The following is a 24959-nucleotide window of genomic DNA, read 5'->3' on the forward strand; positions in this document are numbered from 1 at the left end:
CAAAACGTGGACCCGGGTAACCTGGGGATGTGTATGTACAATATGGGTATCAAATGGAAGCTGTTGGTGAATGCTTTAGTTCAGAGTATTTCCATCCGCTCCGTGACTAGGGTCTTGAGATAGAGACCAAAACGTGGACCCTAGAATGTGTTTGTACAATATGGATATCAACTGGAAGCTGTTGATAAGTGCTTTAATACGGGGTAATTTTCATACCTATTGATGACTAGGGTCTCGAAATATATGCCAAAACGTGGACCCGCCGTGTCTTTGAACCGAATTAAACCAAACTTACACACATTGTTAAGTAGGTATTGAAGATGATTTCCGTATAGTTTGAATACCTATTGGTAGATAGGGTCTCGAGATATAGGTCAAAACGTGGACCCGGGTAACCTTCGGACGTGTATGTACAATATGGGTATCAAATGAAAGCTGTTGGTGAATGCTTTATGATATGTTATGTTATGTTGTTATGTTATGTTATGTTATGTTATGTTATGTTATGTTATGTTATGTTATGTTATGTTATGTTATGTTATGTTATGTTATGTTATGTTATGTTATGTTATGTTATGTTATGTTATGTTATGTTATGTTATGTTATGTTATGTTATGTTATGTTATGTTATGTTATGTTATGTTATGTTATGTTATGTTATGTTATGTTATGTTATGTTATGTTATGTTATGTTATGTTATGTTATGTTATGTTATGTTATGTTATGTTATGTTATGTTATGTTATGTTATGTTATGTTATGTTATGTTATGTTATGTTATGTTAATATATGTTATGTTATGTTATGTTATGTTATGTTATGTTATGTTATGTTATGTTATGTTATGTTATGTTATGATATGATATGATATGTTATGTTATGTTATGTTATGTTATGTTATGTTATGTTATGTTATGTTATGTTATGTTATGTTATGTTATGTTATGTTATGTTATGTTATGTTATGTTATGTTATGTTATGTTATGTTATGTTATGTTATGTTATGTTATGTTATGTTATGTTATGTTATGTTATGTTATATTATGTTATGTTATGTTATGTTATGTTATGTTATGTTATGTTATGTTATGTTATGTTACGTTATGTTATGTTATGTTATGTTATGTTATGTTATGTTATGTTATGTTATGTTATGTTATGTTATGTTATGTTATGTTATGTTATGTTATGTTATGTTATGTTATGTTATGTTATGTTATGTTATGTTATGTTATGTTATGTTATGTTATGTTATGTTATGTTATGTTATGTTATGTTATGTTATGTTATGTTATGTTATGTTATGTTATGTTATGTTATGTTATGTTATGTTATGTTTTGTTATGTTATGTTATGTTATGTTATGTTATGTTGTGTTATGTTGTGTTATGATGTGTTATGTTATGTTATGTTATGTTAAAGTATATTATGTTATGTTAATGTTAACTCATTCTCTATATCCATACAAAATATCTATCAAACAAATAAAATTAAAATTTTCTTTTGAAAAATGCAACCATTCAATCAGTATTTTCTTATGACGTTATCACGTTAAACTATCGTCAGTAAACCGACTTTACAGACCACCTCTTTTTCAAATCAGTTTAGTCAAGACCGTCAAATATGGTAGGGCTCCATTTGTAGATGTTTTTAGCTTCCATCACTGAACATTTCTTTATTATTTTGATGGTTAATGCATTCTTTACTTGTTAAAATTACATTCACTGAATGATGAGAGTTTTGCTCTAAGCAGTTGGCACAGCTAATGCTAGTGCATTCATCTGATTTATTTGGGGGTTGTGAGCTCATAATACAAATTGTATAATTTTTACACCATTTTGAGGTGTAGCCAAGTAGTTGGCACAATTTGCATTACATAAAATTGGATATATATCCCCCATCTGAACAGAATGTCATGAGACACATGTTGTATTAGGTAGTTTGCATTCATCTGATTTATTTGGGGGTTGTGAGCTCATAATACAAATTGTATAATTTTTACACCATTTTGAGGTGTAGCCAAGTAGTTGGCCCAATTTGCATTACATAAAATTGGATATATATCCCCCATCTGAACAGAATGTCATGAGACACATGTTGTATTAGGTAGTTTGTGGGTGTCAAAACAAAAGAGAATAACCCCACAAAGAGTATGTTTGCCGTTAATTGTTTTGCTAAATTTATAAACGCAAGTAATGCCTTGCCTAAAATACAGATGCGTACATTCCAAGAGCAAAGTGTAGTTTTGTCCCGCTGGATTTCAGGGAGACACCAGAGCCAGAACCGTGCTCGGTCCTAGAGTCATTCATGAAGATGCGGAAACAGTGTTCGCCGGTGTATGAAATTCAAACAGCAATGAACTTTTTTGTGGAAAACAGATGTAGAGACAGATCAGTATGCGTCTACAGTGACAGCAGAGCTGCGCTCATGGTCTTAGACAGCCTTTCAATCATTTCGAAGGTAGTTGAGTCCTGTTAATCCAGGGCGAACTATGTCGATAGACATAATATCCTGTTGGTAACTTGGGCCCCGGGACACGTGGGTAGCGCGGGTAACGAGACATCTCACAGGTTATAGACCTCAGACTGTTTAGGTAGGATGGGCTCTGAGGCCAACTTGTTTGTCCCGGAACCCCTTCTGCCACTCCCTTCTGCAGCCATTAATGCCACGGTTAGCAAATGGGTTACTTTAACTCACAAGCGTCAGGCTAAGAGAGGCTGCAAATGAACAAAGCTGATGTTATTTGTCATGTCCGGCCGACTGTCGTGGATACTCTTGTCACTAAACAGAAATGTCTGTAGGCAGCTGATTGGACTTATGACGGGCCACTTTCTATGGACAAAGCACATGGAAAAGGTAGGGATCCCAGACAGTGCTCTCTGCCCAGCATGTGGAGAGGAGGTTGAGACGGCGGACTACTTTCTGTGCGTCTGCCTCGCCTTCGCTCGAATCAGACTAGAGGTCTTTGGCCCTGATATGTTAAAAAGCGGTCACATTGGCACCACAAGATCTACTCAGTTTTCTTCGAAAACCCGACTATATTTAAAGAAAATAAAAAGTTAAACCCGAGTACAGTATAATGGACTCAAGTTTGTCTGAGTGCTGTAGTTGTCAGTCTGCCCCGACAAAAAAATACTTGCCTATTTAATTCATGCACTATTCTTCTTCTGCAATTTTGTTGAGATAAGGTTCGGACATGGTCGACTTTGGTCGAGCTCAGTGAATTATGAAGCATTCACGTAACAGGGGATAATTCATGTAATAGCGGGGTTGCTAGAATTTTTCGTGCGATTTTTGTGTCAGTAGCGAAAGGTTGCCGTCTCTACGTTCAAAGATCTATAATACCTCTTTAGTAATGAGTTTTGTGGCTTTATGTATAACGAAGCGTTATATTATATTAATCACTACAGGCTAGTATCAGAGTCCTAGGATCTACCACCGCCACACTTGGTAATGCAGGGAAAAGGTTAAGAGATGGATCGTTCGTTTTTTGCGTGAGGCATGTCAGCAAGGATATTCTCTCTATGATCGGTTGCCGCAGGGGGCATCCTCGAATATAAAAAAAAAGACCAAATGAAAATTTGATTGTGTTCTAATAACCGAAGTGAAGAAAGCAACGCTTTTACCAATCGAAAAAAAAAGAATATAACGGAGTACCCGCACTCAACAACACAGGAGAGACGCACTTTAAACATTTAATGCTAGACGCTAACTGGGAGTGTTGATGGAAAAATCAAAAATGCTACAATCCACACCCTTCATTCATTAACTATCCCAGCGTGCAAACTTATTAGCCTCCCATCGTATATAACAATATTTCTTCGCTTGGTTTAAAAATAATGGCGCACTAGACGAAAGTAAAAAAAAAGCTTTCGGCAAGAACAACTTTAGCAGTCTAATGACATATTTATGCTTGAGAAATAATACCCCATTCCCTCAGATGAAATTAGTTGACTGGAGGAAACACACATACACATTCACATTTATGCAGCTGTCCTATCGAATGCGTGTGTAGAGAGGATTTTAAAGCACTCTACTTGATTGGCTATAAAGTGCATTGTTATGACACAGTTGTTGTTGTATTTTTTCACTCTAAGTATGTGAGCAAAGCAAAAGCAAAATGCGGAAATGCCAAGCAGCAACGCTAACAAAGAGATGTGTTTAGAAAAAGTGTTAAAGCAGAAACACAAAATGAAAATTTTTACTTGTACGTTGCTGGCTCTATAAAGAAAACTAGCATAAAACTAGTGAAGTGTAGATTGTATGATATGCTCAAGTGTGCTGCCGTTGTCTGCCTTTTTTTAAGTTTATAGCCGCAAAAGTGCTTGTATCCGCACATTTGCAAGTAAGTGTATTGTCAACACACATAGTGGGCACAAACTGTTGTTGCTTACGAAAATCATTAAAGCGAAAAATACAAAATAACTTTTTTTTGTTTTTTTTATCAGCACCCTGTTCCCGTTTCCTCGCTACTATCAACTAATATCATGCATTTCGAGCATATTGGTTACCCTGCTGGCTTGCCTTTTTACATACACAAGTACATGCATGTATGCGCAAAGCGTTATGAAGCAATAACATAGAATAAGTTACAAAAAAGAACTTAGAAAACTTGAACAAAAAAAAAAAGAAAAAATTTGTATCAATGGCATACTCATTTCCATCTATTCCGCATGCATATAACAACTCCGATATTTTGTTAAAAAAATCGCTTCTTTTATTATAACATACTTTTCGGCGCTTTCGCACTTCATTCCTTATTATAAGCAAACACAAGAAAGCTGTAAGCGCTTTGTCTGTCACCAAACGTCGTTGAGTGCGTGCAGCCTTTGTAAGTTAGTGCAAGTGTATGCGCCTGTGTATGCTTGTCTGCAAGTCGTGCCTTGTCTCCGAAGATATTAAATTAGATAACATTTTCAATTTCCTTGCTCATTTACATGAACATTTTGCCGCTCGCATACTTGCTATGCAAAGGGGTTGTCAATAGGTGCGCTCAAACTTTGATAGGCGATTTGTATTTCACCTGAGCGTTCAAGTGATCCAAGGTTTTTGGACATAGTCGGCAATTTTTTTTCAATTAGTTTGTTTGTAGGCTTGGGTATAATTGGGTAGACTGACACAACCTTGAAAAAAGTATAATAACATTGAGATTTATTTATTGTTGAAGGTTTATTTTTAAGTGCAATATGTTCGGTTCTTTTTAATATTAAAAGAATTGTTTTTATTTTTTAATAATAAAATTTTTTAAATTTTTTTTTGAGAAAAATTATGTATGTGAGTATTTGTTATAATTTTTTGGCGAAATTCTACTTTTGTTATGCTTGAAAAACACCTCTGAAATTACCCAAACTAAGTGTTGCTAAAATGGGCGCGAGTACTTTTTAATTCAGTCCAGACTGAATTTCGCCTTCTTTACTTAATTCCTTTTTTAGTTTTTTCAAAGCTGATGAAAATTCCGCAAAACATGGTAAGATATGTAGGGCCAATATAGTATTTGTAACCATCAGGCATAAGAAAAAATTTGGCTTCGCCGGACAGCGAAACTTTTTTACTTGTTTATATAAGTTTTTAAAATTTTATGGGCGTCGGATTGGGCCCTATCCAAAATTTTTGAAAATTTAATGCTAAAAAATACACACAAAAATATGTATGGGGAATATCTGTTTTTCAAAATTTTTGAGAACACCATTTTTTTTAAATTTTTTTCTAAATTATAACCCTCAGACTTGAAATTATTTTCAGCTGATTTGCTGTACGTATTTTAATATAACTCGAAGTACTTAATTCAATCAATAAATATACAAACTTGCAGGGATTACTGCATAGTCTCAGCTAGTAATAAAAAGAGATTCAAAAATTAGGAAAACCTTTTTTTTTTAATATATTTATAAGTTTTTCCCAACACTTCTTTATAAGCCTTTTTATCCTAAAAAATTACAAAAAAAATTATAGGTGAAATTGTTAAAAGAGCCGAAGATATTTTACTTTAAAAACTTTGTTGAAATTTCAGCATTCATTAAATCTCAAAATTATTGAGGTCTTTTCAAACATTTTTCGGTTTGTTTCTTATTATACTCAAATCTACAAATTAACCAATTTTTTTTTAAATTTAGCCTATTGTCCCAAATACTAGGATCACTTGATATGGAATCGCTCACCTAAATTTTTAGTCTTGAAATTTGGACATGAAACGCCACACGACTCACGAACACGTTGAAATTGTTAAAATGTAAGTAACAAAATCTGTGTTTCTTCGCCGAGTGTTCCGTGCGCTGCATTCAATTTATAGTCTTTACGACTATCGCAATTGGAACGACGAAATTCCATGTCGGGTTCATCTGGTGCTTTTACAGTCCGAAGTCTGCTTTTACTGTTGGGTATGACTTTCGGTTCGGCCCAATCATAATCCGTGCTAATATTGATCAAAGACTTACATTCTTCATAAAATTGAACCTGTTTTGAGCAAAGTAGAGCCACGGAGGCTATTTGGCCGGGATTATATTCGACACAATATGCCAACGAATGCAGATGGAAAAACAATATGGAAAACCCTTCACTCTGTTGAACTTATACTAAAAAAATATATCGAGATATATGTAAGTGAAAGAAAATAAAAATCAGTAGCAGCCAGCACTTATTGCTTGACATTCGTCCTGAGTGTACATAGTTGATACAATTCAGGTAAGTTGCCGCAGTGGCTCTGCCGTATGAGTCGTATTCTACTGGACCTATTTTGCTTAAAACCTTCGTATGAATGGTGCTCAGTTTTGCGAAGACCCCGAGTTACTTTGGGATGAAGCGCGGAGATCGCCTGTGAGTTGTTAGCATAGACTAAATGCTTCACGTCTAATAGACTTACTGTAAGTCGATCTTGTTTGTGGGATACTTGGGTTTTTGGTACACCAGTGTCCATTGCGTTGAAGACCTGTTTCACCAAAACATCATCGTTTATATGAACCAGGGATGATAGAGTACAAGGCTTGGTCTTCCGAAGAAAAACTCTGAGAGTAGCTGTGGATTGGACAGAAAGAAAAGGAATGAAATGAAAACAAAATGTGTGACGAGAGATTAGTTGAATTTAATCAGTACTTCAATCAGTCGTTGTTCAGACGGCGTTAGCAGTTGGTTTCTGCGTAATTTTTGCCAACCTATGTCGTTAATAAGCCGCTGTCAAATTCTCTGTCACGTTATGAAATCAACTGGCTCCCCCAAAGTTTCGGTTAACTGTCTGATATTGGCCACAGCTTCTGAATTACTTCCAAAGTGTCGTTCATCGGCATGTCCAAACTAACGGACTGCAGTTTATTATTCTGTCTTCTTAATAGATTAATCCTTAAACTTTACATGAAATTAATGTCTCAAAAGCTCCCATTGGAATCATTGTTAGACATCTACACCACATACAAGAGGACGCATGATGAGTGTGTGGTAGATCCTAAAGGGCTCTTCAATTTCCCACCGACCCCGAAGTAATATCTGATGGCAAGAGTTATATTACAGTCTGTGTCAGAAAAAAGGAACCGCGATTATTCATGAAGTATAAAAGCTATAAAATTAAACATCTTTTTTACATGAAAGTATGTACAAAACTACGACTGGCCATTACTCAATAAGACGTGTAGTCTTCATCTTTGTCGAGTATAGCCTGGCATCTTATTCATACTTTGAGCCAGCTTTTCTGCGTAGCTCGTCAACAAACAGGACTAGATTTTGCGAACTTGACGCACGAGTTCCTTTAAATCATGGTCTGGCCCTCCGGCAAGCTGCGTTTTCATAGTTCCTCACACATTTTCAATGGGGTTGGCGTCTGGGGACTGGGAAGGCCAGTCCAATACTGTGACGCCATTTTCTTGTTTCTCAATGTGTTTTTCTCAGAGCAGTGGTGTTGATGATGTGGAACGGTAGGATATATTCGTCTCCTTCAGTCGACGTTTGATGGTGTTGCTGCTTTTATCTATACCCTTTTTAAACAGAATTGTGCGTGCTTGGCATAGGCACAAGGAAGGGTCCCGCTTAACAAGTTAGACGATCACTTTATTCTAATGTTTTGTCATCACTCGCTTCCAGCCTCGCTCGGAAAAGTCATTCACATTTTTGTACACTTTATACCGCTGATTACACATCACAACAAACTTTTTTGTTTTTTTAATCTCTTTTGCAGATAATTTCGGCCCTTTCGAATGCGTGCATAAAAATACCGCCTGGAAACGCTTTGCATACTTCTAACTCATTTTTGATTGGTTGCATTTATAGGAAAGTTTCGAAGGACAATAACCTGAATTAGGACGCCAGTGCTCGTAGCCCTTGAGTGGGACTATTATGCAGCAAAAAGCAGATCGAAATATATTTTGAAGTTACAAGAAAAACCGGTTCTTTCTGCTGACGCAGATTGCACATTTGATTTCCTGAGTGACGTGATTGTTGGTGTTATCGCTTTATCCTAGATAGAGCAACACTTTTACAATTTCAAAGCTAAAGCTACCAACCAATAAATACCTGTATGCTAACAGGCAAAAGAATTTGTTTTCTGTTATAATGCATAAATCTGATGCTAGGTATCAGAAAGCACCAAATATTCCATTATTAGATTTTAAGGTTTTCTTTTGGCTGTTTCCCATTGAAAGGGGTTTACTACCAGAAAGTCCATACAAACATAAGCGAATGAAGTATTCACTTTTGAATTTGGTGCTTTATTATTTTACAAACTTATTTTGTTACTAATCATTACTCTTGAATTAAAGAGACTCCGATGTTCAGCTAAAAAATTTTCTGATCGTATTTTGTAATAAAATTAAGCACAAATCAGGCATTTTTCTTAAGAATTCTAAAAATTGCTATGGTTTTTTCAAAAGTTAATATAGTTTTGATCAAAAAAAGTGTTTCCTCTCTGTTAACAACGTAAACGAAACCGAAATATGGCATTCGAAGCCAGACCCAAAAATCTTGCCAACCGGTAATTTTTTTGTGTTGCCAGATGGTGCTTTATATTTTTTTCCATTCATCGGGGGACTAAGGTTGTCTCAATACTATTGTACCAGAAGTTGAAGCCATCGGTTTGCGATATATTTGATGCTGTATTAGGTCCATAAGCAGCGGCAATTTTTTTTAACATGGTCCGCTTGGCCGCAGTGGCTCTCAAACAAATAGCTAATATCTTTTTTTAATTCACTTTTGGAATGCTGTAAAGTATAACTGATTTCACTAAACGCAAGATTTCCAAGAGAACTTTTTTTGGAGCGTAGTGCCAGCTTTATATAAAATCATCTGATGCAATGTTCTAGTATACAGAGTTACCTGGAAAAATACTTAAATACGCTTTTGTTAAGATCATTTCTGAATAATTTGGTCATATGACATTGTGTCCAAAACTCAACCGTTTTTGAGATATTCCATTTTAACCCTTATGTCAATAACCGGGTACCTTGGTACCCTTTTCCATCTTAGAGATAGTACAATTCAAACACTGCTTGATACAATTTTTTTCCGCCCGGATCCTCGTTATTTGGCCAATTCTACATAGATCTATGCTTTCAACTTTTTTTTTATGAAAATAGTATTTGATTCCTGGGGGTCAAACTAATTAACCCACTTGATTTCAGTGTATCGGTCGTGCTGTAATTATAATGAAATCAATATTGAAAGTGTAAAATTGGAGAAAGGGTATCTAGAATTATATACGAATCATTATTATTGATAAAAAAATTTATGAAAAATATTTATTGAACATTGAAGACATTTACAAATAGATTTTGAATGCTCGTCACAAACAGGCTTATTACATTCTGAGCATGGTTTTCGTGTTTTTCTCCTCTTTCTAAGTTCACCTTTATAATATATGTAGCACGACCCTACAACAATTTTTCGTCCGGAATTATCGAGGGTTTGTGGTTGATGTTGACTGGTCGATGCAACAGTCGGGGGTGCCAGAGGTTGTCCAATGACACTTTCAATTGCATTTCCTGTAGCGAAATGTCTTATTATCTGAGCATTTCTTGATCTATGTTCAATAATAGGTCGGCATAATTCTTCGCTGAGTTGGTGGAAAAATAATCGCCTCTGATTAGTTTTTTTTTGGCATCATTTTATTATTTTCGTAGTATGTGATGTATGCCGCTATGTCCAGGATAAGTTGGTTATAGACAAGGGCATTAAAGATTATATAAAAAAAGTTGTTTGTGGTGCTTGCATGCCTACTTTTTAAATGTTGGTTCAAGGGCAAATTTTTTTTTGTTAATATAAATCATCAATAGAATTTTAACCAAGCCCTGGCAGCTAAGAATGATTGCTTCATAAATACAACTTTTTATGAGTTTCTTCTAAGTGTTTCCTACTTCACATCATCAAGAGAAAAAGGTTAATAATAACTATTCCGGAATTTATTATAAAACCTAAGATGTCTTTTGTCTTCATTCGATATGCTTAATCAACTTGTGCCATAATGAAATCAACCGTGGCGCTTTGCTGAACTTGGCCAGAAAGAAAGTAATTGGTAATAACCTACGAGTGAAAATATAACATTTTATTAAAGCCAGTTGGTATGACCAGGAAATATTCGGAGAAATCTACATTTTCTTTTGCATTTGCTAAGGCATACAAAGGGTTGAAGTTGCAATGTAATTTCGATTCCTTCTATTCAACTGAAATAAGATAAATAGAAATGGAGTAGTAGAAAGTTGTTCTTACAGCACTAAAATATGCAGAATAGTATTGCCACACTTATGCACAAATTAGTGATGCCAGCATTTCAATATCTCTTAAGTCCCGTTATCGTTTTTTGAAAACGAATCCCTCGCACTTCAATCCTGCTTGCACAAAAGTGAGGTTATTTCGAAATATCAAAAAACCATCGTAAATTTTTTTGCGTTTGATAATTGCTAAATATACAGGTTCCGGCACCCGAAGTGTAACCAATTAAAAATGCCATCAATTTAGCTTGGAAAATTACTTTTATTCAAAGTGTGAAAATAATGCAAAATTAAAAATAAATTTGCTTTTGCTCGATATGACCACCTTTTGCCTTGACTATGACCTTGAGACGCTCCAGAAGTTAATCACACGCTGTATGCATGTAACAGGCAGGTATTTTTGCCTACTCGCGAACAATGCCTTTTTTCAGCGCCTTAAAAGGACGTTTGGAAGTTCGGAAGGTTCTGTGTTAGCCATTCTTGGTTCACTCGAGCTTTGTGAGACGGTGCGAAGTCCTATTGAAACGTCCATGGTCACCAAAATGTTTGTCTGCACACGGCTTGAAAGCAACCACCAGAATACTTTTCCGATAATATTTCGCATTTGTCTTGACGCCAGGCTCGTTGAAAACGACTGGAGAGCGCTCACCTGCGGTTACAGCGACCCAAACCATTACCTGCAGCGGATGCTGCGTCCTGGTGGCCAATCGATAACTCAAATTCTCATATAAACGGTCGTTCAAATAAACTCTATCTTTTTGGGAGCTTACGAATTCCTCCATTTCAAAAATTTTGACGTCAGAAAACACAAACTGACCGCTTTCGGCCAAGCGAAGCAACTCCTTCGCTCTCTCAAGTCTGACTTGTTGCTGCTTTGGTGTGGGATGATGCGCCTTTTGGGTCTTGTTAGGCTTGACTTTGAGATAATTTTTCAGTATGTGGTGGATCTATGGTCAGATATTTTTAGTTCTTTCGCCATTTGATTGGCACTTCGTCGGGTATTTCGCTCAACTCGCTTCTTCACTTTTTGAACCATTTCCTGTGAAGTAGCAGTCTTTTGTTGACCACCTCCCTGACGTTTCGCTATGCTACCAGTGTAATTGTAACGAGTAATGGTGCGATAAACAAAAACTTTATTTACTTTAAGGTGCTCGAGCTCACGCACAGTCGGTGGCTGTGATTTTCCAGCTAAATATGTAGAATGTAATCAAACTATTACGTTTGAAATCCATTACTGATTTCCTGTTTTTGCGTTTACTCTAGGCAAAATGCGACCGCGTGCCGCACTCTGTATATTTGATCCATCAAAATAGTTTGAATTTTCTTATGAAAATTAATTTGGAGGTAAAATTGTATCAAAAGTGCAATACCATATATAGGCTCATATGCGGTAAAGGGTTATACTGTGCGGGTTAAAATATATATAAACTTCTTTCAATGTAGCCGGCTGCACGCACCAAAAATTGTGGCGTTATCTTGCTCATGCGGCGTTACCTTGCTTGAACTGCAAGCAAGAGCGCGAAACGAAAGACAAAGAGGCACACTCGGCCCCCGCGTTCGGCAATGTTCGACATCTGGCTCTCTCCTACTTGAGTGGGCATATATATGTATGGATATGCGCATATGTATATAAATTCACATATTTGTATTTGCATATGCCTTCTTCCTTTGTGCATGGTAATGAACCATTTCTCTGTTGAGAATAGGACGATGATAGGCAAAGTAGCAAATGAAAGGGGGTGTTTCGAGTGTAATGTGTCTTGAAAAAGGCGAATCGATGATGGTGCCTCTGAGTGTTGTTGACTTATTAAGGTCTGATGCCTCTGTTTTCACTGACGGATCCAAAATGGAGTCTGGAGTGGGAGCGGGGGTCTACTCTAAATCAGGAAGCATTTCGGCCTCTTTTAAACTGCCGCAGACAAGGAGCGCCTTTCAAGCAAAGGTCTTCGCGATCCTGCAGGCATGCAAAATACTTCGGGATCGCTGTTGGGAGGGAGACATTAATATTTTTTCCGATAGTCAAGCTGCAATCAAGGCCCTGTCGTCGCCGTATTGCAGCTCTCTTCTCGTGAACTCCTGTAAGGAGGAACTCAAACGTCTCGAACGTGCAGGAAACATTTCCCTTATCTGGGTTCCTGGGCACAGGAACATGGAGGGAAATGAAATTGCCGATGAGCTTGCTAGGAAGGGGGCGGCAGAACCGGATCCAGCTGCCCCCTTCTCAGACATCGGTATGCCCTTGGCCGTCGTTAAAGGGAAACTACACAACTTCCTTCTGAGAAAAGCGCAAGACAGATGGAGGTATGTCTCATCGTGTGACATTTCAAAAGCACTATGGCCTCAATACGATAGAAACAGAACGCTTAAGGTGATGGGAATTCCCCGCCATTCAATTTCCAAACTCATTGCGGTGATCACTGGTCACTGGGTGATCGGCACTCATGCAGAGAAGCTTGAAATTCCGTACAACACCCATTGCAGAAGCTGTGGGGATCCTGCAGAGAAAGAGACTGTGGAAAACTTTGAAATTCTCCAGCCTAGATCCCTTTTCTCTCCTCCGCTACATCAACAGCACTGGATGGCTGTAGACGGTTTTCACTCCTCCCTAAATCCTTTCACAGGTAGTGGTCCACATTATGGTATCAAAACGCCACGTAAGTGCTACTTGTAGTGTACCTGGGGTACTCTTGCCATCTTACCTACCTACCTAAGGTCTGATACACAATCGAAATTGAACATATCTTTCATAAATTTGATAAATGTCTCGTAATTTTTCACGTTTGTGTAAATGTAACTTGATCAATTCCATTCACCTCCTCCTCTATATCCATACAAAATATCTATCAAAAAATAAAATTTAAATTTTGTTTTGAAAATTGCAACCATTGCATCAGCATTTTCTTATGACGTTGTCACGTTAAGCTATCGTCAGTAAACCGACTTTACCGACAACCTCTTTTTTTTACTTTTAAGCTTCTTTGCATCGATATGCCATAAGCAACTTTATCAGACATGTAATATTGCATATTGCGATCCCGAAAATTCAGTGTTCGTAAAAATCGAAAAACTTCCCATCCCTAGTACTCATGTATACAACATATCTGTTATATATCTTTTAAAGTTTGACAAAATCAATTTAACATGCCTGACTAAGCCATTTCAAAGTGAGAGATTGTAGAAAAAAGCGGAAAAAAATATATCCATGTGAAACTAGACTTAATAACAAACTAATGTAAATTGAATTGCATCAAAGTGAATGCAAATAAATTGCAATACGTTTTGAATGCAAAACATACTCGTATAGTCGGGCCTTGTTTTGAAGTAGAATTAAATTGAGTTTCCTTGAATTTGAATGGAAGGTGTGGAGTGGCGTTGCCATTTTGTCAAACGCTATTGAATAAACTGTGATTTATTTTCTGTTCTTCTCTACTTTATTTGCAGTTATACCAACACTCCAACTGGACTTGGGCTCAAATTTGAATCCGGAAGATATTGAAGAAGGCGACGATGTTTATTTCGAGTGTAAGGTGCATGCAAATCCGGCAGCTTATAAAGTTGTATGGAAACATAATGTAAGTATTTGTGCAAATGACAAAGTAATATGTAACACTGTTTGATATGTACATACTTATGCTTATACTTAACATATGGAAGCACATATGTATGCCTGTATATGCACATGTGTGTGTGTGAAGCCAAAGGGAGCATCAAAGCAGCTTTGGGATGTACTACCATGTATATGTTACTACTTCACACGTGCTGAAATATTTGAACTCGTAGGTTTGTGTCTCTTTATGTCTTTAAACAGAGTTAGCGTAGCTCAGTTGGTATGTAAATTGTTTTAATATTTAAGTTTTTTAATTCGAATTTTGCTGTAAATTCTTTAAAACTTATCAAACAAGTTTCACTTATTGTTATTGTAGAAAAACAGTTACCCATGATGGAAAAAATAATGAGTATCGTGGTACCGTTACTTTATTCTCAGCGAATTTGACAATGAGTTACGCCGTTTGGCCCCAGTATGGCCAGATTACCGTTTTTGTAACTTGATTTAGGATTTTTTGTTTTGTTATTTAGACTCGGAGTGTTAGTTCTTTCTTCATGACATTTTTCTAGCCTGTTCTAATTAAAATGTAAAGTTTATAATTTTGTAAAATATACATTTTTTTTAAATTAGTTCAATAATTCACTCAACTTTATTTAGCTTTAATTTTTTTTAACATCTCATCGCATTGCCCCCGATTGCGCTTATTGTTGGTGTTGTTCTCCTTTCAGCAGTCAAATCTCTCTCTCGCTACTGCAGTGTTGCCTAGCTTTGGATATAAAAATGCACTAAAATGCCCATTTAAGGAAAATAAAACACCAAATGTTTATTGAATTACTTAAAGAACTTTGTATGCGTGACAAATTGTCGTTAAAATGTGTTATAGTTGTGTACAATTTATGAGTTGTTTGCTAAGAGAACAACTTTTTTGCTATATTTGAGGTTATGTAACAAGACAAGGTACTCTTTTCGTGTTATAGTTTCTTCAGTATTTTGTGGTATTTTGTTCCTTACTTTTACTATAAATACACTTCTTGATGCCTTATGACCCACTAAGGACTTTGGACCGGAAGAAACGATTACACCTCTATGGTTTTAATTCGCATTCAGTAAATTGAAACGCTATTCAAAATGTGTAAAAAGGTTTTCAATGTTAAGAAGAGTTCAGAGAGGGGCATTTAATATTCTTGCATAACCTTAAAAGGAGCAAAAAATTTAATTTGCACTTTCACAATATCAAATGTTATAAGAAACAACAAATTTTCATCTTTCATTAACACTAAAACTAAACTAAAACACTTCTCAGAGTGACCCTTTTTAACCTTCTTTTGTTTAATAATACAGTTTTTTTTAACTTACAGTTTTGGTAGCTTTAAATTAAAAAAAAAATAAACAAACACGAAACTTACAAATTTTCGCATTTTTGGTATAAAAAAGCCCTAAATTTATTGCGAAGAGCAAATGGTTGGCAAGACTGCACAACTTGGCGAAAGTAACGTCACGCGCTCCCTGATGGACGCAATCTTGTTTCTATCATTCTTGGCAGTTACCTACTCAGTTCAAGAAATCTCTTCCTTCTTGCGTCGCGAAAACATTTGTGTTGATGAGCGATTGAGGAAGAACAACTGCATTTCTCAACACTCCATACTCGACCTCACTCTTAACATTATAGTTAAACAATTAAAAATGTATAGAAGTATTCTGACGAAGTAAGAAGGAGTATCTGAATTGATCTCTTAATTGTTTCACAACTCAACAGTTGGCTATCAAATGTGCTTCGATAGGCAATTTTAAAAATAGTTTAACATTCAATTTATTCACTATTTTTTGCCGTAATCTCGAAAACAATAAAAAAGTAAACATTTATAACCGCACCAGCAACTGTTCATCTGAAGCAATGTAACCAATTGTTCTATGTTTCAGAGATGATGTATAAGCGATTCCATGTGTATTTTCGCCAAATTTTCTAAAAATTGGTTTATCTACAATATAAGCTTACGTTTGATAAAAAGTAAACAAAACAAAAAAAAAGTATGATAAAACTTTTGAAAAATATTGCATATACCTATTCTCATTTTTTTCAAAAAAAAAAATTTTTTTAATTTTATAATTTTGGAACTTATTCAAAGTTGAAAATTAGTTTTTTTGAAGTGCAATACCTCCGTGGCCTACATATACGAATATAAAGGGTTTTCCAATAAGAGGTGTTATTCCCGTAAAAGATCAATGGCTTCGTTGCTTGTGTGGCACGTAGCGCCGTCTTGTTGAAAATAAACGTTGTCCAGATCAATACCATTCAATTCCGGCCATAAAAAATCGTTAATCATCTCTCGATAGCGCAATCCATTCACCGCAACTATTGCGCCGGCTTCATTTTCGAAAAAGAAAGGTGCAATGACTCCACCAGACCAAATTGTCACACGTTGAGGATAGAGAGGCTTTTCAACAATAACTCTTGGATTTCTTAAGTCCCAGATCCGACAATTTTGCTTGTTGACGAAGCCACCGAGGTGGAAATGGGCCTCATCACTCATGATAATTTTTCGATAGAATTCCGGATCATTTTCATACATTTCAACGACCCAACCAGCAAAGACACGACGTTGTTGATGATCGGCCGGCTTGAGTTCTTGTGTTAACTATACTTTATAAGCCTGAAGACCCAAATCTTTATGCAAACTACGGTGTAATGACGTTTGTGGAATGCAATTTCTGTATTGCGGTCCGACGAGGTGCTTTACGATGACCCAAAAATGTTCGAGTTTTACGAACCGTCTCTGACAAATTTTCACAATTTTTATAGTGAATTTTAATCTTTCCATTTTTATTAATGGCATTAGTTTCTACTTGTCAAATATCAAAAAATTACAGCTTCAGAAGTGACATCTACCGAAATAGCGGGCTATTCAAAATAACACCTGTTATTGGAAAATCCTTTATATGTAATTGACGCTTACACTTTTTTGGGTATTTGATCGAGCTGCTCCTGCTATTTGTGTCGTGCGTCTTTATGTGTTTCCTCTGACTCCGAATCACAGATGGTTTTTATGAGGATCGTTTTCATGACATAAATACTTGCCTGCCGCGCGCCGATCGCTGTTAGACTAGGTTTCTATCTCATGTCGGGTTTTACGCACGGAGATGTTCCATAATGGCTATAAAATGGGTATTGCTGATGTTAATGTTGGTATTGTTACATTATCAAGTATTCTTGCATCAAACTCTCGCTTTAAAGACACTGCATAGCAAAGACTAGAATTAGTTCGCAGTCACAAGCAATGGACAACCAAATGTAACAAAACTGTCTTCTCCGATGAAAAGGCATTTAATTTAGATGGTACTGAGGTGGCAGCACACCTTAGGGTAGCATTCTCTGCAACCAGAAAGGTTAAGATTTTTTTTTTTTTTACCGCAGAAATCAACACTTTCATTTACTGTGAAACATGATCAGACGCTCTTATTACTTTAAGAGCGATAAAATGTGAGTTAACTGCGTCTTCTAACGACTGCAACATCGTTGGAGTTGTTTAAGGGGTTATATACCTTGTGGTCCGGTGAAATTAGCGAAAGTTGGGTTTTTTTTAAAGATATGTAGCAATAATTTTATTGTATAAAAGTTTTTATTATTGGATATTACAATGTTTAAAGAAAAAAAAAGGCTTTGTTTGTGTAAAAATATTTAAAAATGGCGGAGTTATGGCGTTTTCCCCCAAGACCCTTTTTTTGGAAGAGGCTTGCGGTGGACGCGATTCAAGTCCACCAAGTCAACTGAAATCAAAAAATCGAAAAGATTTCATTAGTATAGGGTTATATCTTCTTAGTGAACGATCAATATATTAAATATTTTGATTTTTGTGAAAATAGGAACATGTTTTTAAAAAACTCCACTTCTACAGTCCTAAAATTGGCATTAAAAAATGCATATCTGCAAAATAAAAATTTATACATAAAAAGTTGATCGTTCACTAAGAGGCGACATCAATTACGAACAATTTAAAAAAAAAATTATAAAAATCGGTTGAGTACTTTTTTTGCAATCGCGTCCACCGCAAAAGCATTTTTGGAAAAACACGTTTTTGAGATAATCGCGTTTAAAGTTTCAAGCGCCGCATGAGGCCGTACGCTCAGGACGTGACGACGCACAATTTAAAACGCTGTAACTTTCGATCTATTGCTCAGATCTCTATGAAACTTTTGGAAAATGTTCTCAAGGGATTGTACTTTACGATAAAGAAATAAAATTTATTTTGATTTTTTTGAAAAACACAAGGTATATAACCCCTTAAGAAGCAGTGATCAGCATGTGGTTACGTATTGGATCTTCGAAATCCTGTTGGGCAGCATAGTTCGCAAGATTTACCATCGAAAGCCACAAAATCACATTTTGCGTTCGATTTTGGAGTCCAAATTGAAAAATAAGGAAGTTAGAGCTGAAATTCGCAAGGAAATATTTCAGAGCTGAGTAAATTAGGTTCCGAATTAAAAAAATTAAAAACAATAAACTTTGACTGTAATTCATATATTGTTACTTTTCCAAGGTCTTTAAAAATATTTATAAATAGAATATTTTTTTTTATCATAAATTTTAAAAACAAATCTTTGTATGTAAAGTTTTTAAATTTCATTTTATTTTACACTTTCACAGCTTAGTGTCAATAATATTTCCAATTTAATGGGCTATTTGGTATTTAGTATTACAGCGGGCACCGTCGCCTAATGCTAGAAAGATTTTTTCTAATAGCGGTCACCTTTCGACAAACTAATGATATATAAACGGCAGCTAAGCTACAAGGCAATTATATATATTAGGCAAAAAATATTTCAATTAGAAATACATAATTAACATATTTGCAAAACTTTTTTGTAGAGGGTTATATATGGCAGAATGAATTAAGTAAAGCTGCTTTCTGCGTGTCGAAAAATGGAGATGCTGGGGATATATCTGAAATATGGCTCTGGTCAAATTTACAAATTTGTCCTACTTTCAGATGAATTGTTTCCACAATGCTATTGTGGTGGAATTTGTTAGCATGGTGCATCCAGCTATCAGGTGGTCTGAAGTCTCATTCCGCCAATGTAGTTTTTTGTTGGGATCACTCCATTTTGTATAGTGAAAATGACACTCTCCGTTTTGGCGAATATCGACCTCTTGGTAAGCCATGAGTGCGACAATTTTTGATCGACATATTGTTGTGTCTTTTCGATAAACGCCATGAACAGCCATTTCAGACCATCTGTGTACCTTTTCATCTGTTGATGGGATATTCCTGATTTCGTAGGATTGACTCATTCAAAACGGGGAGTAATTAACAACCTTGTTCGGACTGGGAACATTTTTGTTGAAAATATCCCTTGTTGTATAAGATTAGTTTATCATGCAAGGACCGAACATCATATTTTTAATTTTTTTTTTTATTTTATTTACTTTACTTTCTTCTTCTTCTGGATTGGCGCGATAACCGTCGCCAGCTGGAAATACTAAAAGAAGCCAAGTCTTTTTCCACCTGATCTTTCCAACGTAAATGAGGCCTCTCTCTTCTTTTGCTACCGGAGCGTTTGTATTCATTCGGACGACATGAGCGAGCCAACGTAGCCGCTGTCTCTTTATTTGTTGCCCTATGTCTACGTCGTTGTAAATTTCAAACAGCTAATCGTTCCATCGTCTACGCTACTTGCCATCACCAATGTACACAAAATCTTCCGCAGAATTTTTCTCTCAAACATTCCAAGGGACGCCTCATCGGATATTGTCATCGTCCAAGCTTCTACGCCATACAATTACATGACTTTACATTATGTTATTCTATCATACTTTATTTATTTATTTTTTAAATTCTTTAGCTCAACATGATGTTTATAATATTTACAATTTGAAGGCCAAAAATATTAGCTGCGCAACTAAGTTCCCGCTGTTTGTCAAGCTTAGACATATGGTAAACAAACTGCTTCGACATATTACTGAGTTTGTTTTGGTGTTATATACTTTTGGTTTTGAGAAAATATCTAATTTTGTGCCAAATAATCGGCATTTGTGGGAAGTGTTGATTTCCCTCTTTCATTCGCAACAAACGGCGGCTGAAGCGCATCGAGAGCTACAAAAACTTTATGAAGATGCTGCTTTAAGTGAAACAACGTGCCGAGATCGGTTTCATCGCTTCAAAGACGGTGATTTCAATGTTGACGGCCGTCCGTGTGAAGGAAGGCCAAAAACCTTCGAAGACGCTGAATTGGAGGCATTGCTCGATAAAGACCCGTGTCCAACGCAATCCATTTCGAAGCGTTTGCATGGTTTTGGAATGATTCAGAAACAGGGGACTTGGATTCCTTATGAGTTGAAACCAAGGGCTCTTGAACGTCGTTTTCTCGCATGTGAACAACTGCTCCAGCGGCAAAAAAGGAAGGGTTTTCTTCATCGCATCGAGACGGGTGATGAAAAATGGATTCATTACTGCAATCCAAAGGAAAGAAAGTCATGGGGACTGCCCGGTCATGCTTCTACGTCGTCGCCTCGGCCGAATATTCACGCTGCGAAGGTTATGCTATGTATTTGGTGGGACCAAGTTGATGTTATTTATTATGAACTGTTAAAACCAAGCGAAACTATCACTGGGAATCGGCATCGACTTCAATTAATGCGATTGAGCCGAGCACAGAGCGATAAGCCAAACCCGTTAAAACCTACTTGGAAACACGAAAATGGGAAATCCTACCCCACGCGCCATATTCTCCAGATATTGTGCCGTCCGATTATCACCCGTTCCGATCGATGGCACATGGTCTAGTTGACCAGCAGTTCCATTCATATGAAGACATCAAAAAATGGCTTAAAGGTAGTAGCCAGCGATGGGCACTACTTTCATCGATTCCCTTGTAACCATTTGTCAACGCCAAATAGCAAGCCCAGGGTCTGCGACAAATGGCAAGGCAGGGGAATAGAAAAGGGCTAGAGGGAGAGCAATCGAGGAAAGATTGGTGAAGCAGCTTTAATTTTTTTTTGTAACTGAATTTTAGATTATTTTAACAGATTAATTTAACAATAAATATATAAGAATAGATATTTAATACATTTTTTCAGAACAATTTTGTATTTCCATCAAAAAAAACAGCGACAACTTAGTTGCGCACCTAATAATTTCATTTGATTTTGTTGTAGTAAAATATATTAATAATATACCTTTTTTTATTTTTTTAAATAATTTTCTTTATTATTTTTTGTTTGAGGCTTTGGGCTCAACATGATTTAACAGCATTAGCATATTGACAGCAAAAAAAATATTAATTTTTTTTAGTTTATTTTAATTCATTCCATTTTATTTAAATTTTTTGATATTATTAAGTTTAATTGAATTGAACTTGGTTTAACTGGATTTAATTTTACTTTATTTTCTATTATTGTATTTGTCATTTTCGGTTTTAATTCATTTAATTTTTTTAAGTCATGGTTTATACATTCGCACTAAGATCATATTTATTTTTAATCAACTTGAGGGATAAACTAGAACGAATATGCTTTTATTCAAAGCCCTTACATACACACAGACACACACGCATACACCTATATATAAGAACAAATTTCAAATGAATTTTGAGAAATTGCGTCCTTAAGGCTTACATTGAAGAGTTCATGATAAGGTTGAACTGTTTTAAAAACAGTAAGCAAATATTTACCAGATGCAATGTATTTGAACAATAAATGTTTGTTTATGATTGCGCACACAAATATTTGGTAGCATTTTCTCATGCATACGAAATACAGTAGCACATTTGAACGCAGCTCCACTCAAGTGAACATTTCAATTAAGTTCTGTTAAATATTTGTTTTCGACAACTTTTTTGTACTGAAATTTCGTGAAATTCTACTACAGATATACTTGCAAATATGCACGTTCTTGTTTGTACTACTAGAAGTGATTGACCTCCCTGCAGATAAAGGAATGCATACGCATGAATACAATTCATTTTCATAGCAATAAGTTTTGATAAGATTTTTAATAAAAAATCTATTTCTTATCACAAAGCTGAATTTAAATCAAAATTTCTCTATGTTTACATTTTTCCTGTCTAAAAATATATCGTCATATATTTTCTTGAAATAAATTTACTTAGTTGTGGAGTTAAGAGGTATGGGGGTGAGTAAGTGATATATCTGTTAGAAACATTGACATTTTAATTACAACTAAATTACAACAAAAGTTTTGCATGCAAAAAAGGTTTAATTAATTTTTTAAATTTCTAACTGATTTGACACAGTGAGACGCAGGTACTCGTATAGCTAATTTAATCGAAAATATCTATTGCTCAAGAAGGAATTTCATAATGGTCGTCTAAAGTCAGTTATTGTACTATATAAATAACGTGAAAAACTTAAGGCCTTATTAATCGTGATCACAGAATTTGTAAGAACGTGTTTAACTGAAACTCTAAATCCGTCCTCGGATGAATCGCTCCGAATATTTTTATAAAATCATACATAAGAAGTCTACACATTTTCAGACGGAACTGCTGGATCGATAGTCCTGACTTTATGGCTTTGAAAATCTTCTTCTGCTTAAAGTTTAAAATCAAAATTGTACAACAAAAGTCCTGCATGCGATCTATTTTCCAAGTTATTTTAATACTAGTGAGCCTTTCTAGCTATCTAAAAGGGTATAATTAAAGAATGCGGATTAAAGGCTCAACTGGTAGAGGCTAGTATTTTATAAACTTCTTCTAAAAGCTCTGAAATGTTTGATCGAACTTCACATAAAACGTTTGCTTGAACAATCGTAGCTTCTCGGCAACTGAGCATGTCTTCACTAAGGGTAGGTCAACCGATATTGTCCTGCTCTCACTTGTGGGAACTAACTATTGAGAAATCTTTCTCAGTTAAAGAATATATTCTTGCAACCTCACTAGTCATGAAAGGTGCGTTTAATAATAACTCTCTCGAGAAAATACGCTCAGCGTTTTGTAAGCTTGGAGGTGACATGTCAATTCGACAACTAGTACGTAACCTGCTAGCTAGTCGAAAATAATTTCCGAATTAGTGGTTTCTTGCACTGCTCGCACAGTCCTCAGAGGAACTCCTTAGGGGAGCTGTTCTTTCTCTTCTTCTGTGTAAGCTGACGGTGAACGATCTGCTGTCAAGAAATTGCTTACGCAGACGATATATGTAGTTGTTGCCACATGTGTCAAATATCTTTCTTTTCTAGGCAATCTAATACAGATTGCGCTTAATAAACTCTCTAGATGGGCCCAAATTGTGGTTTGGATGTGAACCTTCAGAAAACAGAATTACATAGTTCTCTTTTCGAGAAAATGCAAAATTCTACAATTAGAGAAGCCAAGATTAAATAGCATAAGGCTAGAAGTAAGAAATTGCGTCAAATATTTAGGTGTAATTCTCGGCAAGAAACTAAATTGGAACATGAATGAAGAAAACAGAGTAAGGAAAGCTACTGTCGCTCTCTTTGCGTGCAAAAAGGCCTTGGAACGCAGGAAGTGCCTTTCTCCGAAAAACACTCACTGACCGTTATCAGGATTATAATCTGGCGGACGGCTATCGTCAAAGCTACGATTAGAAACAGCTTTCAAAAGGTTCAACGTATGACACTTATTTGTATCAGCGGCGCTCTTACAACGTATGTCAACGTATGACACCTATTTGTATCAGCGGCGCTCTTACAACCACACCCTTTAATGCTCTGAATTCTCTTCTGAAAAAACCACGCCTTTGGTGGCTTTGTGGCAGCCGACCATCTTCTAAATTAATCTGTAGTTCATGTATATGTATTGCATAAAGCTTTTATAAATACAAAGGGAATATGATTTATTGCAACCGTTGCACAATTGTCCGTCTTTAATGGAAATTAAAAATTTATTTCTGACTAAGTAGTACCTTTGAATCAGGGTTGGGCCTGTAAACTGTTTACATTGTTTACAGCAATTGTTTACGTAAACAATTCATTTTTGTAAACAATTGTAAACAATTCATTTGTTTTGCTTTTTTTTACGAGTCAGAAACAATCTACTACTAATTAAGCATTTTCACTATTTTTCAAACAGTTTTCCAAGCTTGTAATAGGACTATGAATAACTTCGTGCGGTTTTTTTTCGAAATTTGAAACTTTATTGACGTAAAATGGTTACAAATTTAATATTCAAAATATTGTTCATCGCTTACTACTACTTTTTCCCATCTTTCTGGCAATTCACGGATTCCCTTTGTGAAAAATTCGGTCGGTTTTGCCGCAATCCACGAATCGATCCATTTTTTGACTTCATCGTAATTACGGAAGTGCTGGTCAGCCAGGCCATGTTGCATCGATCGGAAGAGATAGTAATCGGATGGCGCAAGGTCTGGACTATACGGCGGGTGGGGTAGGACATCCCATTTGAGCGTTTCTAAGTATGTTTTGACCACTTGTGCAACATGTGGCCGAGCATTGTCATGTTGCAAAATAACTTTGTCGTGTCTATCGGCGTATTGCGGCCGTTTTTCTCGCAGTGCTCGGCTCAAACGCATCAATTGTCGTCGGTAGACATCCCCCGTAATCGTTTCATTCGGTTTCAGTAGCTCATAATACACAACACCCAGCTGGTCCCACCAGATACACAGCATAACCTTCAGGCCATGAATATTCTGCGCCGACGTCGATGTTGAAGCATGGCCAGGGTATCCATACGTTGCCCGACGTTTTGGATTGTCGTAATGAACCCACTTTTCATCGCCAGTCACAATTCGATGCA

General features: G+C 36.1%; 1 protein-coding gene across 1 annotated transcript in view; it reads left to right on the forward strand.

Moving 5' to 3' along the window:
* Positions 1 to 24959, forward strand: part of LOC128860924 (uncharacterized) — a 266000-nt gene that overhangs the window by 110057 nt on the left and 130984 nt on the right. The window contains exon 11 of the mRNA XM_054098764.1: positions 14129 to 14259. Coding sequence (XP_053954739.1) covers positions 14129 to 14259 — 131 coding nt within the window. The remainder of the gene's footprint in view (positions 1 to 14128; positions 14260 to 24959) is intronic.

This window comes from Anastrepha ludens, chromosome 2 (genome assembly GCF_028408465.1).
Source record: "Anastrepha ludens isolate Willacy chromosome 2, idAnaLude1.1, whole genome shotgun sequence".
NCBI lineage: Eukaryota > Metazoa > Arthropoda > Insecta > Diptera > Tephritidae > Anastrepha > Anastrepha ludens.